This window comes from Bos grunniens, chromosome 10 (genome assembly GCF_055505025.1).
Source record: "Bos grunniens cultivar Pamir isolate PY7600 chromosome 10, Bosgru_T2T1.0, whole genome shotgun sequence".
Taxonomy (NCBI): domain Eukaryota; kingdom Metazoa; phylum Chordata; class Mammalia; order Artiodactyla; family Bovidae; genus Bos; species Bos grunniens.
The window spans coordinates 80809814-80824091 of record NC_141174.1 but is presented as its reverse complement, the minus strand read 5'-3'; the positions used below and the strand labels follow the sequence as shown (position 1 = coordinate 80824091).

The 14278-nt window shown below is 54.3% G+C and overlaps 2 protein-coding genes across 2 annotated transcripts; both read right to left on the bottom strand.

Moving 5' to 3' along the window:
- Window positions 1-2013: 2013 nt before the first annotated feature.
- On the bottom strand, window positions 2014-4920 carry CMTM5 (CKLF like MARVEL transmembrane domain containing 5). The gene is made up of 5 exons (XM_086322441.1): window positions 4314-4920; window positions 3206-3358; window positions 2686-2778; window positions 2390-2474; window positions 2014-2295 (listed from the first exon to the last, which is right to left on the bottom strand). The coding sequence occupies exons 1-5, from the start codon at window positions 4437-4439 to the stop codon at window positions 2282-2284; spliced, it is 471 nt and encodes a 156-aa protein (XP_086178567.1). The 5' UTR covers window positions 4440-4920; the 3' UTR covers window positions 2014-2281.
- A 350-nt stretch (window positions 4921-5270) lies between these two features.
- On the bottom strand, window positions 5271-9531 carry IL25 (interleukin 25). Its single transcript, XM_086322438.1, has 3 exons — window positions 8732-9531; window positions 8296-8540; window positions 5271-6306 (listed from the first exon to the last, which is right to left on the bottom strand). Exons 1-3 carry the CDS (start codon window positions 8738-8740, stop codon window positions 6051-6053), a joined length of 510 nt encoding a protein of 169 aa, XP_086178564.1. The 5' UTR covers window positions 8741-9531; the 3' UTR covers window positions 5271-6050.
- Window positions 9532-14278: the final 4747 nt, after the last annotated feature.

The following is a 14278-nucleotide window of genomic DNA, read 5'->3' as shown; positions in this document are numbered from 1 at the left end:
GCCCTCCTCCACCTACCCTGCCTCTGAAGCCACGGGGGTTAAAAGTGTCTTGTTCCCTCCAAAATGATTTCCCCACTGATGCTAGGAGAGGCTCAAAGCTGGCTGGGGATGGAGATGGGATGGCACAGGTGGCTGGAGCCCGGGTGTGTGGGCCCTACCTTCCCATAGGGCATCCTGAGACTGGAGCCAGCTGATGCCAAGCTGAACTGAAGTGCAGTATGGACCAAACCTGGGCTTTACGTGCCTCACGTTGACCCCTCACACACGTGAGCAGAGCACACACAGGCGCACACCACAGAGCACATCTCTGCTCCTTCCAAGCTCCCACCAGGGACAGGCTGGCCTGGGTCACACAACTGCTCAAGGGACAGGGTGGGTCCTGAGCCCCCTCTGCTAGCAAACCCCTGCCCCCTGCGGTGCTTTACAGCCAGGCTCTCCTGACCACCTTCTCATCCCTTCACTGCTCCACCCCCATCTCCTGGACTCCCCAGCTAAGCCCTTCTGATCCCTCCCCTGAGGCCTTCACCACCTCCTGTCCAGGATGTCCACCACCACCTGTCTTGAGAATGGCCTGTAGAGAAAGTCCTGAGAACCATGAGCAAAGACCAAAGAAACACAAAATTCAGTCGGTTCTAACCCTGGAAAGGCCACCAGCCATGGTGAGGAGCTAGGATGTGAGGACAGAACAGGACGTAGGGGGCAGGAAAAGCCAGACCAAGAGAGGCAAGGTGGATAGCATCGAGGGTAGCAGAGTACCTCTACCAGAGCTCAGGTTCGGGCAGGTTTTGGGGACCAGGGCCTGCATCTGGACAGAGCACCCGAGAAGGAAGACATTTCAGGGCAGGAACATGCGAGTGTTGGAGAGGGGCTATGAGCAAGTCAGCTTGGAGGAGCTCAGCCATTTGGGGATCTGCAAGGCTGTGCAGGGTCATCCCGGCCACACTGGGCTCTCATGGGCCAGGAAGGGCTGACTTCAAACTCCCCCTGAGCTGTGACTACCCTTCACTAGCTGGTCTCCTTTCCCGTCTGTGAGGCTCAAGGATGGGGGGTCTGCCAGCCACCTCTGAGTCCCTGGGGCCCAGCACGGGGTCTGTACACAAGATGTTCAGGAAACATCCTGCTGGGGTGCTGGCAGCCTGGGAAGGTGGCCCTACTGATGGAGAGACCTGGAAATGAAGCTGGGCCGTTTTTAATGAGCTTCAAGGGACTCAGTATAATATCCAGGACACCTGTTTAGGCGTTAGGAGTGCTGGGCTCCAGCCCTGTGTGTGCGTGCTCAGCCACTCGGTCTGTCGGACTCTTTGCGACCCCATGGACTGTAGCCCACCAAGCATCTCTGTCCATGAGATTCTCTCAGCAAGAATACTGGAGTGGGTTGCCATTCCCTTCTCCAGGGACCCTCCCAACCCAGGGATTGAACCTGGGTCTCCTGCATTGCAGGCAGATTCTTTACCGCTGGGCCACCAGGGAAGCCCAGGATCCAGCCCTAACTCTGTCACAAATAAAGAGGTCACGTCCCCTAACTGGGTATGTCCTCTCTTATGTGAGATGAGGGCATTGAACCAGCTGATATCTGAAGGCTTGTCCAGCTCCAGCAACAAGGGAATCTCCCTCTTATATTGGATGCTGACCTCTCCCTGGTGACCTGTGGGTCAAGTCCTCCCCACACCACCAGGGGGAGCTCTACACATGCCCCAGGCAAGCAACCCACTAGAAGGACTGGACAGGTGGGCCTTCATTCACCTGGGGAAGGCTTGTGCTTTTTCATACACAGGACCCGGGGTGCCCAGCCACCAGGCTCACCACAAGGTAGCCTTGCACCCAAGAGTCATGGCATGGAAATTCTGTGTTGAAGGATATCCTCAGCATCTTCAGTCTAAAGCCCCACTTGCTCATTCATTGTTCAGACCTGGTCCCAGAGAAAGGACCATGACCTGCTCCATGCAACATTCCCATGAATATTCCTAGCATTCCTGATCTGCCTAATTTCTGAGGAAGAAAGAGAATCACCAGTAGGATTTCAATCTTTTAATTTGGGAATGACCAGCTTCCTCCTGCACCCTCCCCTTAGTCCATAAAACCCCCTCCCTGGCCGAGCTTCATCAAATGCCAGACTAGCCCCCACAGACAAGTCCATGTGACTTCTCTCTCAGACTTGGCTCCATCACTGTAGGCTGGGGCAGTAGACAGTAGGCTAGGGAGCTAGTGAATCCAAAGGAGATGAGTCTGGGCTCCCCTGTCCCACTTTCTGGCTGGGCTCAGAAGCCAGGTATCCCCAGGGTCACTGCTGGTCCCCTGTGAAGATGGAGCCAGGTGGGGTAGGGCATGGGGGGGTTAGTTGGGTTGGGGGGCAGGGGGCATCTCCTCTCCCCAGAGGATAGGCACTCACCCTGGGCAGCCCTGGGCACCATCTCGGTCCGGTAGATCTTGAAGGCATCATAGGCAAAGACAGAAACCAGGATGATGCCAAACACCTGTGAGAGCAGGAGGAGGATGCCACAACAAAGGCCAGCCAGCCACTGGACACCAGGGAGAGGGAGGTGGGTGATACGGGGCAAGGTGTGAGCCAGGCCCTGGGCGCTGACTTGAGCTTGGGGTGGACAGAGGCACAGGAAGTGTGCGACCATCAGCCGGAGGTCCCTGGGGGATGGGGGAAGCCGGAGAATTCTGCAGGGCTGGACTCACAAAAGCAGCAATGGCAGCTCCGTCCCGGGAGGTCACAGCCGCGAAGGAGACCACCAGGAAGATGATGATGGCACTGACACAGCGGAGGAAGTCCTGGGGGTTGGGGGTGCAGGGTCAAAGGGAAGCAGAGGGCAGGCGGCATCAGCCTGAGGTTTTCCAGGCTAGTCAGCGGCTTGACCCTCAGGTACTGGGAATCCCTACATGGAGATGCCCTTGGACACAACATAAGGCACTTGAGAGACAGAAAGCAAGAGAGAGCTCACACAGCTCCCCAGAGGAGGGACGCAGATGGACACAGGGACAGGGACCAAGATGACAAGCCAAGGGGCTGGGCTGGGGCTGGACCTGCATCGGGGAGCAGTCTGAAGGATGGGGTCAAAGCCATGTTTGAGTATAGGACATGGGGGCTGGATTCCTTGCTTACCCAGGAAAAGGAGAGAGGCTAGAAGAGGAAAATTCAATGTTGAAAGAAGGGCCCAGAGTGGTGGGGAGGGAGGCAGCACGGGGTGGGGACCCTCACCAGACAGGGCCAGTTCATCCGATCGAATCGCTGGTAGTACTGGGTGGCATAGAGGAAGAGGAAGGCTAGTGTGATGAAGAACTCCAGCAGCGCGGCAGCCATGTAGGCAGAGATGGAGGCCGTGAAGCAGATGAAGATGATGAAGGTCAGGGCCTGCAGGGCCGAGGGTGGGCAGTTTACCAGGAAGGGGACACAGGCCAGGACAGGCCTTTGCCTCCCTCTTTCCAGGAAGCTCCCCCAGCCAGCACACTGCCTGCCTTCAGAGGTCTCGCCAACCCTGGTGGCAGGAGCCATGCCCAGGGCCTTTGCCCATCAAGGGCCGACTCCAGCCTCCCACCTCTGCCAGCCCAGGCTCCCCCTGCTCCAGGGCCCCAGCAGCCCCAGCAGTTTAACCAAGCTTCACGGCTCTGGGGAACACCACTCTATGAAATCCAAAAGAGAGTGGGTCCCCCTTTAGCACTGGGAACACCAGCCCCTCGAGTGGTGGGACATCAGCCTGTGCCCCCAGGAGGTACCCCATGCCCCATAATAATTCCAGGATGCCTAAAACTCCTCTAACAAGGACGAGAGCCCCTGGTTCCATGCCAAGAGGCAAGGATTAGAAGGCAGATGCTCCAGAGTGGATGTGCGTCCCCTCAGCTCTCAAATGTAGGACAAGGTATATGCCGAAAACTCAGGTTTACACTGAGGTCTTGCTAAGCGAATTAAGGGAAGGTACTTTCCTGAGGACAGATGTTCACAGGGAGCAGGCGACAAAGTGGGTCTGCAGAAAGGCTGCCCTTTGGGGTAACTGAACTTCTTGGACATGCCAAGAAGTGGCCATCTAAGAGCCCGGGGAGAGGCCGGCTCGTGTTACCCCCGTCCCATCCCATCCCTGTGCCTCACGCTCCCTCAGTGTCGTCTAGCTTCAATCCTTCCTAAAGGCAGTGAAAGCTGCTGTCACCGCCTCCAGGTGGAAGAGCAACAAGAAGGCAGGGGAGGAGATGTGGGGAGGGTCGCTGGGGCAAGCGGGGTGTCTGAGAGCCGGGGGAGGGAGGCTGCTGAGGGGTGAGCCCTGAGGGGCCCGGGGCTGGGAGGTGAAGCTCTAGGCTGGGGAGGCGGCTGTTACCAGCTCAGTTTCCAGCAGGATGCCTTTGAGGGAGGAGAGGAAGGTCTTGTCCACCGCGAAGCCGTCGAGCCCTGCAGCTGTCCCGTCCTCGGGGGCCCGGTCCCGACGACTCCAAGCATTGAACATCTCCACGAGGCCCACTGGGTACAGCCCGCGACTGCCACCAGCCCAAGATGGAAAACAGGAGGATGGGAACCTGGCAGGACGGGAAAGCAGACAGGAGCAGAAATGGCACTGCGAGAAACCTCAAAGTGAAGCGGGCAGACCTGCTGTGGGGCCCCGGAGAAGGCGGCCGCGGGGTGCGGGCGGGGGGTTGCTTGCCCAGATAGGCCTTCACCCAGCTGCCCAGAGTGCCCTGCTGGTGCCTGCACTGGTCCACAGGAGGCACGTGGAGGAGGGGGGCGGGGAAGAGGGGAGGGGTCAGCTCTCCTACTTGGAGCCTGACCCCGCCCACCCGCCGAGGGTGGGCGAAGGGAGGAGGGGAGAGGGGGCGGACTGCGGAGAAACCGGGAGGAGCTGGGAGGTGAGCTGAGAAATGTGCCAGGCTAGGAGCCCCCGAGAACCCAAGCCTGAGGCAGTTTTCGTCCTCCCTTCCCTAACCTTAACCCTCTTCCTCATCATCCTTTCTCTCTTTTCCTTTCAGGGAGGGTGGGAGCTGGATCCCGGCCCAGGCAGCACCCCTCAGGACCAAGCTGTAGCAGCCAAAACTGAGGACAAAGGCAGATTGTTGGGGGGACAAGGGGGCGCTGTGTGCCTGCTGCAGTGCCTCAATGGGCCTCTGTTTCTCCAGTATGCCAGGAGGGCAGCCTGACCCAGGGAGCCAGGGAAGGGGAGGGATTGGGGGACCACAGCGGAAACTCCGGAGGGCAGTAGGTGGGAGCTGACAGTGGGGAGGAAATGGGACCAGGCTGGGGACCACAAGATGCTCAGGCGCCAGGGATGCCAAAGACAAATTAGGCCACTTTTAAGTACATATTATTTATTTGAACAATTCTCTCCCTGCTCAATAACAGCCTCTTCCTTAGCAGCATTCATGTCAAAAGACTAGCAACTCCACCAGGAGGTTTAAGGTCGATGCTCCAAAGATGCTCCAAAGTCGATGCTCACTAAGTGTTTGATGAATGAAAGAAAGTGAAAGTCGAAAGTGAAGTCGCTCAGTCGTGTCCAACTCTTTGGGACCCTGTGGACTGTAGCCTACCAGGCTCCTCTGTCCGTGGGATTTTCCAGGCAATAGTACTCGATTGGATTGCCATTTCCTTCTCCAGGGGATCTTCCCAACCCAGGGATTGAACCCAGGTCTCCTGCATTGTAGACATACGCTTTACCTTCTGAGCCACCAGGGAAGTCAGTGAACAAACTAATGAATTGAAGGGCTCTCCACTGGCGAAGGGAAAAATATCTGAAAGTGCCTGTGCTGCACCAGGGCAGCTGGGGGTGGGAGGAAAGAAGAGACAGACATAGCAGAGCTTTGAAGACCTTTCCCAGGAGGAAAGGACAGGATGCCAGTTTCCAGGGACCATAACCAGCCACTACTGCCTTGGATTTGCCCTGCATTTCTCACCCACTCCAAAAAGTGCAAAGTGCAGTCCCCCCATGGTCCCCCATCCTGTCCCAAGATCCTGCTGCTCCGAGTGGTCCTTTGGAGGGGCTGTGCCTTCAGGTGTCCTGGTTCACCACAGCAGGTGGTTGTCCAACCAGCTCCAGTGTTTGCCCAGGGACCAGCCATGGTCGGCACAGCTAGGCCATCACACGGGGCCGCACGCACACGCAAGCCAAGGAGACACGGTAGAGCCTGCGTTCCAGGCAGTAGCCATGGTGGTCGCCCTGCTGTCCAGGGCACGGCCGCCGGTAGAAGACGGTCTGGTTGTGGTAGAGCAGCTCTGAGTTTCCCAAGGGGTCCATGTGGGAGCCCGTCTGCAGGCTGACACAGTGTGGACACAGGCAACGTGCGTGGTACAGATCCTGCGGGAGCCGGTTCAAGTCTCTGTCCAACCTGTGGGGCGGCAAGAGTCAGGCCCTGGAGGGAGGCTGGCCAGGAGCCCGGGGGGCTGGCCAGGGGCAGAGAGGACCCAGGGTGGAAACACCAGGGCTGCTGTCAGTTCTGTGGCTTCGGTTCCAGCTCTGGTACCCACAAGCCAGGTGGCTGTGAACAAGTCACCCCCTCTCCCCTGGGATTTATTCTCCTGAACTGTGAGGGTCGGGGATGGAAGAGTGACTTTCCAAATGGTCCTGGAGCCCTGAGGGAGGGGCCAGGTGGGGAGCTCCCCTGGGGCCTCTACCAGACCAGCTGTGGTTCCATGTGATACATATGCTGGGTTCTAGCATCAGGCTGCCTTGTGTGCTTGTTAGTATATATGTATTTTTTTAATTTTAAAATAAAAATTGCTCTTCTATCCAAGTATAAGAAAGCACGAAGTGAAGGCTGACAGTCTGTCTCCCACCAGCCCCACTCCCCTGAGGGAGCCACTGTCTGCCATGTCCTGCCCGTCCTCCAGATTCCAACTGTGCATTATAATAAGCACATGTTTGGGTGTATGGTAAGACTTATTAACTTATTCTGAAAAGGTTTCATAGCCCCCAGAAGATGTGAAAAGTCAGTGCTCCAAAGGTCTGTGCTCCAGAAACTCAGTAGGAAACAGCCAATAGGTTGGAAAACCATCCTCCCAACAGACAGGCCTTCGCAAACTGGGGCTCAGCTAGTGTAGCATCTCCCAGAGTGGATTCCCTGATAAACGCACTGTAGCGGAAGGGGTCTGGGGTCAAATGATTCTAGGAAGCGTTGAGTTTAATGGGGTCTTCTCTGCAGACTTCTCGCTGTGAATGTGCTGAGCACGCTGAGAACCTCTAAGGGGGTGGGGACTGCAGCATTTTTCCCCCCACTTACTCGACATCATCACTTTTTTTCTGAGGAACAGCTTGTGTGACACATGTTGCAAAGCATGTCGGGGAAGACCAGCCCAAGTGGTTATCAAGGGTTCACAGCCCAGGTGTCTAGACCCCGGCCAGGTCAGCCGTCTGGCACCCAGCCTCCCCAAAGGGGTTCCCAACCTCTTTAGATTTAGTCTAGAAGCTAGCCAGCCTACTGAGACCACTTCAAAGCGTAGTGGCCTGGAGTCTCCATCCTGGATCTAGTCTCAATCAAAGCTGGCCCCCTCCCTAGCCAATGACCTTCTCCTTTAATCCCCAAAGCCAAGGCTAAGCCAGAAATAGACTTACAGTGGGTGGAAACACAGATACCCCAAGAGAGTGTGAAACAGGAGGAGAAATATGTTTGGGACCCCTAGAATACTAATTTTTAGTATTTTAATTCATTGTCCCAATTTCAGTACTTTCTAATATTTGTTTACATCATGACATAAATAGAGAATTATAATATGTGGCAGCACATGGAGAAAGAATAAGACAGCTCATGATCAAAGACAACCAGCCTGGAGGTCCAGCCACCCAACTGTCCCCCCAGAGCAGAAAGAGGGTATAATTAGAACCCATTCATGGCTCAGAACACTAACATTTGGTATTGGGCTGCTTTGTTCCTATATTGTACATTATTCCCTGATATTTTTGTTAGAAAAACAAAGCCATTGTAGGGGAAGGAAAAGGAGAAGGGAGAGGAGGAGGAAAGATAGAAAGGGAGGAGGAGGGGGAGAAGAAGTAGAGGAAAAGGAGAAAGGAAGAAAACCTAAATTTTCTGTACTGTTTAGATTTTTCACTATTTCGTATGATCTGCATCATTAGGCTATAGAATATTATTTCATTTTACAGATTGAAAAAAAACTCAGCTTTGAACCCCTGAGCGATTGGCCCAAGGTCACCAAAAATGTGTCAGGGCTAGACCTTGTCTAATACCCAAACTTGATAACCTCCCTCAGGTAAAAGGGGGACAGATAGGCTGGAGTTGGCTGGAACTGCCCTGGTCCCTCACACACATCCTGACCAGCACATGAGCAGGCGTTTAGGAGGGGGCAGGGGCTGGCAGACTCACTCATATCTCCAGGGGGCGATGGAGCGGCTGTTGAGGGGTCCGTCCCTGCTGGAACTGCAGGGTTCTGGGTGGTGGGCGAGGCTGGTGGTCTCTGGGGGAGGCATGAGCACACTGTTCCACTTCAGCCACTCCTCAGTGGAATTCTGTCCTTTGCTGGGGCAGCAGCTGGGCCAGTGGGTGCAACACCTCTGGGACCCCAAACAGAGGGTGTGGGTTCCCATGACCATTGCCAAGAATGCCATTGCCTGTAGGAAAAGGCTAGTGAGAAAACTGCTCCTGCCTAGTCTGGATGCCCCCTCCCCCAGCTGTTCTCTGAGATTCTAATTCATGCCCCATCTGGTCCGCAGCCCCAAAACTGAGAGCTCCCTCCATCCCCACCCATATCTCTGCTCCTGCCTCACTCAGCACCGTCCCGGCCAGGCCCCTGCACACTTACCTGGTACATGCTGGATGCTGCTTGCCAAGCCTCAGTGCCACGCTGGCTGGACAGTAAGCCCTTGTGGAAGCTGTTTGACTGGAGCAGTTTAGGAGTCCTGGTTTTATTTTCAGCAAACCTGTTTTGTTTATTCAAATTTATTTCCACTACCTTTTGGAGGGTGTGACTTGAGATTAAAAAACAAAACAAACCCCTAAAAAAAAAACTTGTAAGTCTTTCCAAAAGCTGCTTTAAATGCTAGACTCATGGAAGTTGTGATTAACATCATCGTAAGCCTATTGAGTAAACTTTGTTCTTTGCCCTTTACTGGGCGTGGGGTCAAAGTAATAGTATCCTGTTATCCCGTGCCTTGGGGAACAGGCATTATGAGAATTCTGTTGGGTCACTTAATACCCGATACTAGGGAACATCACTAGGACTCTCTCTAAGAGGCCTTGCTGCTATAATCCCTGCTGCTCCCACCCAGGGTCTTGTCTCTTCTCTTCCCTTTCTTCTCAGATGTCCTCAGGATCCTCCACCTTAGTAAACATTTCCCTCTGTCTGCTTGTTCTCTGACCCCTTCCTCATCCTCCATGAGCCCAACTTCTATGACCACAATCATCTATGACTTCCCAATGTCTGTTATTTCTCCCCAACTTCCCCTTGCCCTTCCCAAGGGCCACCCACTCCCATTTCTGTACATCCCCTGACCTCCTCTGGACTCAGGATACAGGCTTAATCCCATAGGCTGCCAGGAAGGCCTCGACTCCAACAATTTGTTGGCTGGATGTGCAGGGTCTGACGGAAGAAGTGCTGAGTGACTGTTCCCATGGTACAAATGAGAAGACAGAACCAAGAAGAGAGGCAAGGTGACAGCCTTAGCTAAGAGCCAACAGAAGTACCCAGCTCCCAGATCAGCCTGCCCCACCCCTACTCACTAGTTTAGGAGCATGGCAGGGGGAGCTGCTGCTCTCAGGCCGTGGGGTAAGGCCGTGCGGTCACAGGTCCATGGACCACTGTCGGCCAGGAGAGGGTATGTGTGCTCTGGCAAGGTTCCAGCTGGGCCTGGCCGCAAAGACACAGGTCAGTCAGGGGCCACCCATCCGGGGGGCTCTCTGCCTATTTTGCTCCAATCTTTTTCTCTGCATCCTTGTTCAACAACTCCCCTCACCCCCTCACCAACCCCGCCCCCGCCACTGCGGACTCCAACACACTCATATACAGACACCGTCTCTAGAGTGATGTTTCCTGATTTGCATGTGCTTTCCCTTAGAAAATACTCCTTTGGTAACCAACGACTCAGGAAATAAACAAAGGGAACCAGGAATAACTCAAATGGCAGAGCGATAAGGAATCTTTTGAATGCTTTAGGGCAAAGCAGCCCTAAAACAGAGGCATGATGAAGTCAGAGGGCATTCGGAAGTGGGACAAGCTGATCTGGTGAGTTCTGAGGGGCCTGGAAGTTGAAGGGCGGTGAGAGCTTAGGGTCAACAGGTGATGGCTAGGAGAGCAGGGCCACTTAGGAAGAGCACTGGGGCCAGGAATACATTGCCCCACTCCCACTGGCCCACTCTCTGGCCCTGTGCTCCCACACCCTCTCACTTCCATCCGCCCCCTCAGCTCCTGAGATCATGTGCCAGGAGGGTGCCAAGCCCTGCACATGCATCAGCTAGTTTTACCTTTATAATAAAACCATGAGATGGAAATTACTGTCCCCATGTCAAGATGAAGAAACTGAGACCCAAAGAAATTGAGTAACCTCATCAAGTTTGCACAGTTAGGAGGAAGCCGAACTGGTTCCCTCCCAGCCCTGAAAAACTCCAAAGCTAAGTTCCTGGTATGGAAATGCCACACTGTGGTGACCTCTGGATGGAAGGGAAGCCCCTGCTGTAAGGGATTTCCTACTCACCCAGGTGTGGGCTGGACAGGTCTCACCTAAACCTGCTCGAGACCACAGGGCATTCCTGCCCACTCAGGCATTCAGCCAGCTGGCTGGGATCCACAGCTCTGGCTACCTCTCCCCCAGCCTCAGGTCTGCCCCATGGCCCCCAGAGTGGCTTCTGGTGTTCCCAAACAACCCCCAGCCCCAACAAAGGCTATGCGGGGACCTTCCAGAAGTGCTGGATCCCTCGGGTTTCCCCCAAGTCGAACAAAGTCTCAGAGGCTGACACAGGCCCAGACCTCCTGATCTTGGCCCCCATCCAGGACAGGATGCTTGAAAGCGCTCACTTGCTGATGCTGCAAACGACGCACACTGATTGCATGGGATGTTTCCTCCAGGAGAGGCTTTTGGGTTGTCCCCCTGCCTCCGTACCATGACTTCCTCTGAGAAAACTGCTGAGGGGCATTCTCCCCTGTGATGACCAGGCCTGACACACAACCTGTCCTTTGAGACACACACCCCTGCCCCCCTCCGCCCCCACCCCCGCCCCCGCCCACCTCCTTGCAGTTGCTCAGCCTCCACCCTTATCTCAGGAGCAGCTGTGGGTCTCCTCAGGGTGACTCCCTGCCATGAGAAACATTTTCCAGAGGGTTTTCCTCTTGGGGTGACTAAGAATCCCTGAGTCACTTCAGCTTCCAGGGAATCCCTGGGGGTGTAGAGAGATGGCGGTGGCCGTGGGGAGAACGTGGAGGCAGAAGCAAAGTTCGTCCAGTACCTGATATCAGGGGTGCCTCCCTGCCTGGGGCTGACCTGGCAGCCACAGGGGAGATCTGAACATGCTACCCCAAGCCACTGACACGAGGTCAGCCCCTAGCAGGAAAGAACAGGGAAGATGTGAAAAGGGGCATCCCACCTGGGCCAAGAAAGCCTGAAAGATGCTACGATGGCTGTCCTTCCCTTCCTCAGGAAGTCATTTGAGTTCTCATCCACTGTCTTGAAGTCCTGCCCCTGCCTCTGATCCGCTCTTCACCGAGGGCCCTCTCTTCTCCTTGTTCATAGAGATGGGCATGCTTGGTGGGGAGGCTGAAGGGAAAAAGGGCAACAAGGATGACCGCAAAAGTATCTTCCTGGTGGCTCAGACAGTAAAGAATCTACATGCAATGTGGGAAACCTGGATTCAATCCCTGGGTTGGGAAGATCCCCTGGAGAAGGGCATGGCAACCCACTCCAGCATGGTTTCCTGGAGAATCCCACGGACAGAGGAGCCCGGTGGGCTACAGTCCATGGGGTCACAAAGAGCCAGACATGACTGAGCAACAAACACAAAAGTTCCAACCAGCTTAGCAGCCCCTGAAACAGTGCTGGAACCGAACCGCAGGGCTCAGCAGGGTCGTGGATGCTCAGGTGCACTCACCTGAGGGGCCGGTAGGGCTGCAGGGGGTTAAAATGCAGAAATACTTCTGCCCCCTGCTGGTAAATAGATGCTGTCCTCAGCCCTGGAGCACCTCAACCTCCCTGTGACCCCACAACTGACGGGAGACTGCCTGGCCCAGATGGAGGCCTTCAGAACAGACTCCCATAACCCGATAGGGACACCATGATGGCACTGGTTGCTAATTATTTATCAGATCAGTTGCTCAGTCGTGTCCGACTCTTTGCGACCCCATGAATCGCAGCACGCCAGGCCTTCCTGTCCATCACCAACTCCCGGAGTTCACTCAGACTCACGTCCATCGAGTCAGTGATGCCATCCAGCCATCTCATCCTCTGTCGTCCCCTTCTCCTCTTGCCCCCAATCCCTCCCAGCATCAGAGTCTTCTCCAATGAGTCAACTCTTCGCATGAGGTGGCCAAAGTACTGGAGTTTCAGCTTTAGCATAATTCCTTCCAAAGAAATCCCAGGGCTGATCTCCTTCAGAATGGACTGGTTGGATCTCCTTGCAGTCCAAGGGACTCTCAAGAGTCTTCTCCAACACCACAGTTCAAAAGCATTAATTCTTCGGCGCTCAGCCTTCTTCACAGTCCAACTCTCACATCCATACATGACCACTGGAAAAACCATAGCCTTGACTAGACGAACGTTTGTTGGCAAAGTAATGTCTCTGCTTTTGAATATGCTATCTAGGTTGGTCATAACTTTCCTTCCAAGGAGCAAGCGTCTTTTAATTTCACGGCTGCAGTCACCATCTGCAGTGATTTTGGAGCTCAGAAAAATAAATTTATAGGACCACCTTTAGTTACAAAGATTCCCCTGCCTTCAAAAGGAGTCTGCCTTCAAAGAGAACCCATTCTTGCCTGGGAGACGTGCAGAGAATCAGAGTGAACAGGACAAAAAACTCAGCAACTCCCTCCCCTAGCCAAGGGCTGGTTCCTCCCCAGGTGGGCCTTTGCCTTTCTCAATCCTACAGTCATGGCTGCCCTGCTCATTCATCCATTTGCCAAACATTTATTGAGCACCTACTAGATGCCAGACACCATTCTAAATGCTAGGAAGGCAGAGGAGGACAAGTCAGATAAGGCTCCTGCCTCATGTCTTAGGCGGAGAGGGATGGTAAATAAGGAAACAAGGTAATTTTTGATAATAGTAAGTGCTATGAAGAAAGTGAAACAATGTTAAGAGATAGGGAATTACTGGGGGTGGGGAATTGGTAGAGGAAGAGGGCAACTTTAACTTAAAAAGTCAGAGAAGGCCTTTTTGAAGATGTGGAATTTGACATGATGATGGAAAGGTTCTGGGGAAAGATGGTCCAGGCAGAGGAAAACAGGACAACAGAGTCCTAGAGGTGGAAGGTCTTGGCACATTTAAGAAACAGAAAGGACAATGTGGTTGGAAAACAAAAGCTAAGGAAGAGTGTAGAATGAGAGGAAGTGAAGAAGCAGGCAGGGGGATTTCAGTAGCTAAGACTCCTTGCTCCCAGTGTGGGGGACCTGGCTTCAATCCCTGGTCAGGGAACTAGATCCCATGTGTCACAATTAAAAATCTCAAGGATGAGGATGAGATCAGCTGGAGGGCTCTGCTGGGGAGGGACATGAGTGGGAGAGAAGACTGGGACCCAGAAAACCCAATGGAGGAGTTCCTTCCTTTCTACTCCATGAACAATGGCAAAGGCAAGGCCCGAAGTCAAGGGCCCCCATCTGAGTCAGCCGCCCACCCAGGGTCTTAGCTACCCATCCAGTCTGGGTTTTTTTCCATCCTAACCTGGGACCCAGAATCCTCCCTGAACAAGTTAGAATCACGTTAAACCTCTGTTTGCAAAGGAGAGGGCAGAGATGAGTCATAAGGACAAGGAGAAGACTCCACCTGCCATTGACACAGAAACGCTTGGAGCTTTCCTGAAGGTACAAGCTGGGGATGGGGGTGGGGATGGGGTCATGGGGAGCCAAGGTGAAGAGGGAAAGTCATCGTGATAAGCACTTCACATGTATTCACACCTCACCAAAGTCACTATTCCAGATGAATAACGGAGCTTCAGAGATGTTCCAGAACTTGACCAACTTCACACAGCTGACAAACCCCCCCACCCCCACCTCTCCCCAGGGCTTCCTGGTAGCTCAGCTGGTAAAGAATCGTCCTGCAAAGCAGGACACCCCAGTTCAATCCCCGAGTTGGGAAGTTTCCCTGGAGAAGGGATAGGCTACCCACGCCAGCATTCTTAGGCTTCCCTGATGGCTCTCAGACAGTAAAGA

Coding starts and splice junctions, on each gene's coding strand:
- CMTM5 (XM_086322441.1), bottom strand. CDS start 4,439: ATGTTCAATGCTTGGAGTCGTCGGGACCGGGCCCCCGAGGACGGGACA. Junction 2,779..3,205: donor GGATGAACTGGCCCTGTCTG/GTGAGGGTCCCC, acceptor CCCAACCCCCAG/GACTTCCTCCGCTGTGTCAG. Junction 2,475..2,685: donor GAGCTGCCATTGCTGCTTTT/GTGAGTCCAGCC, acceptor CTGCTCTCACAG/GTGTTTGGCATCATCCTGGT.
- IL25 (XM_086322438.1), bottom strand. Junction 6,307..8,295: donor ATCGCCCCCTGGAGATATGA/GTGAGTCTGCCA, acceptor GCCGCCCCACAG/GTTGGACAGAGACTTGAACC.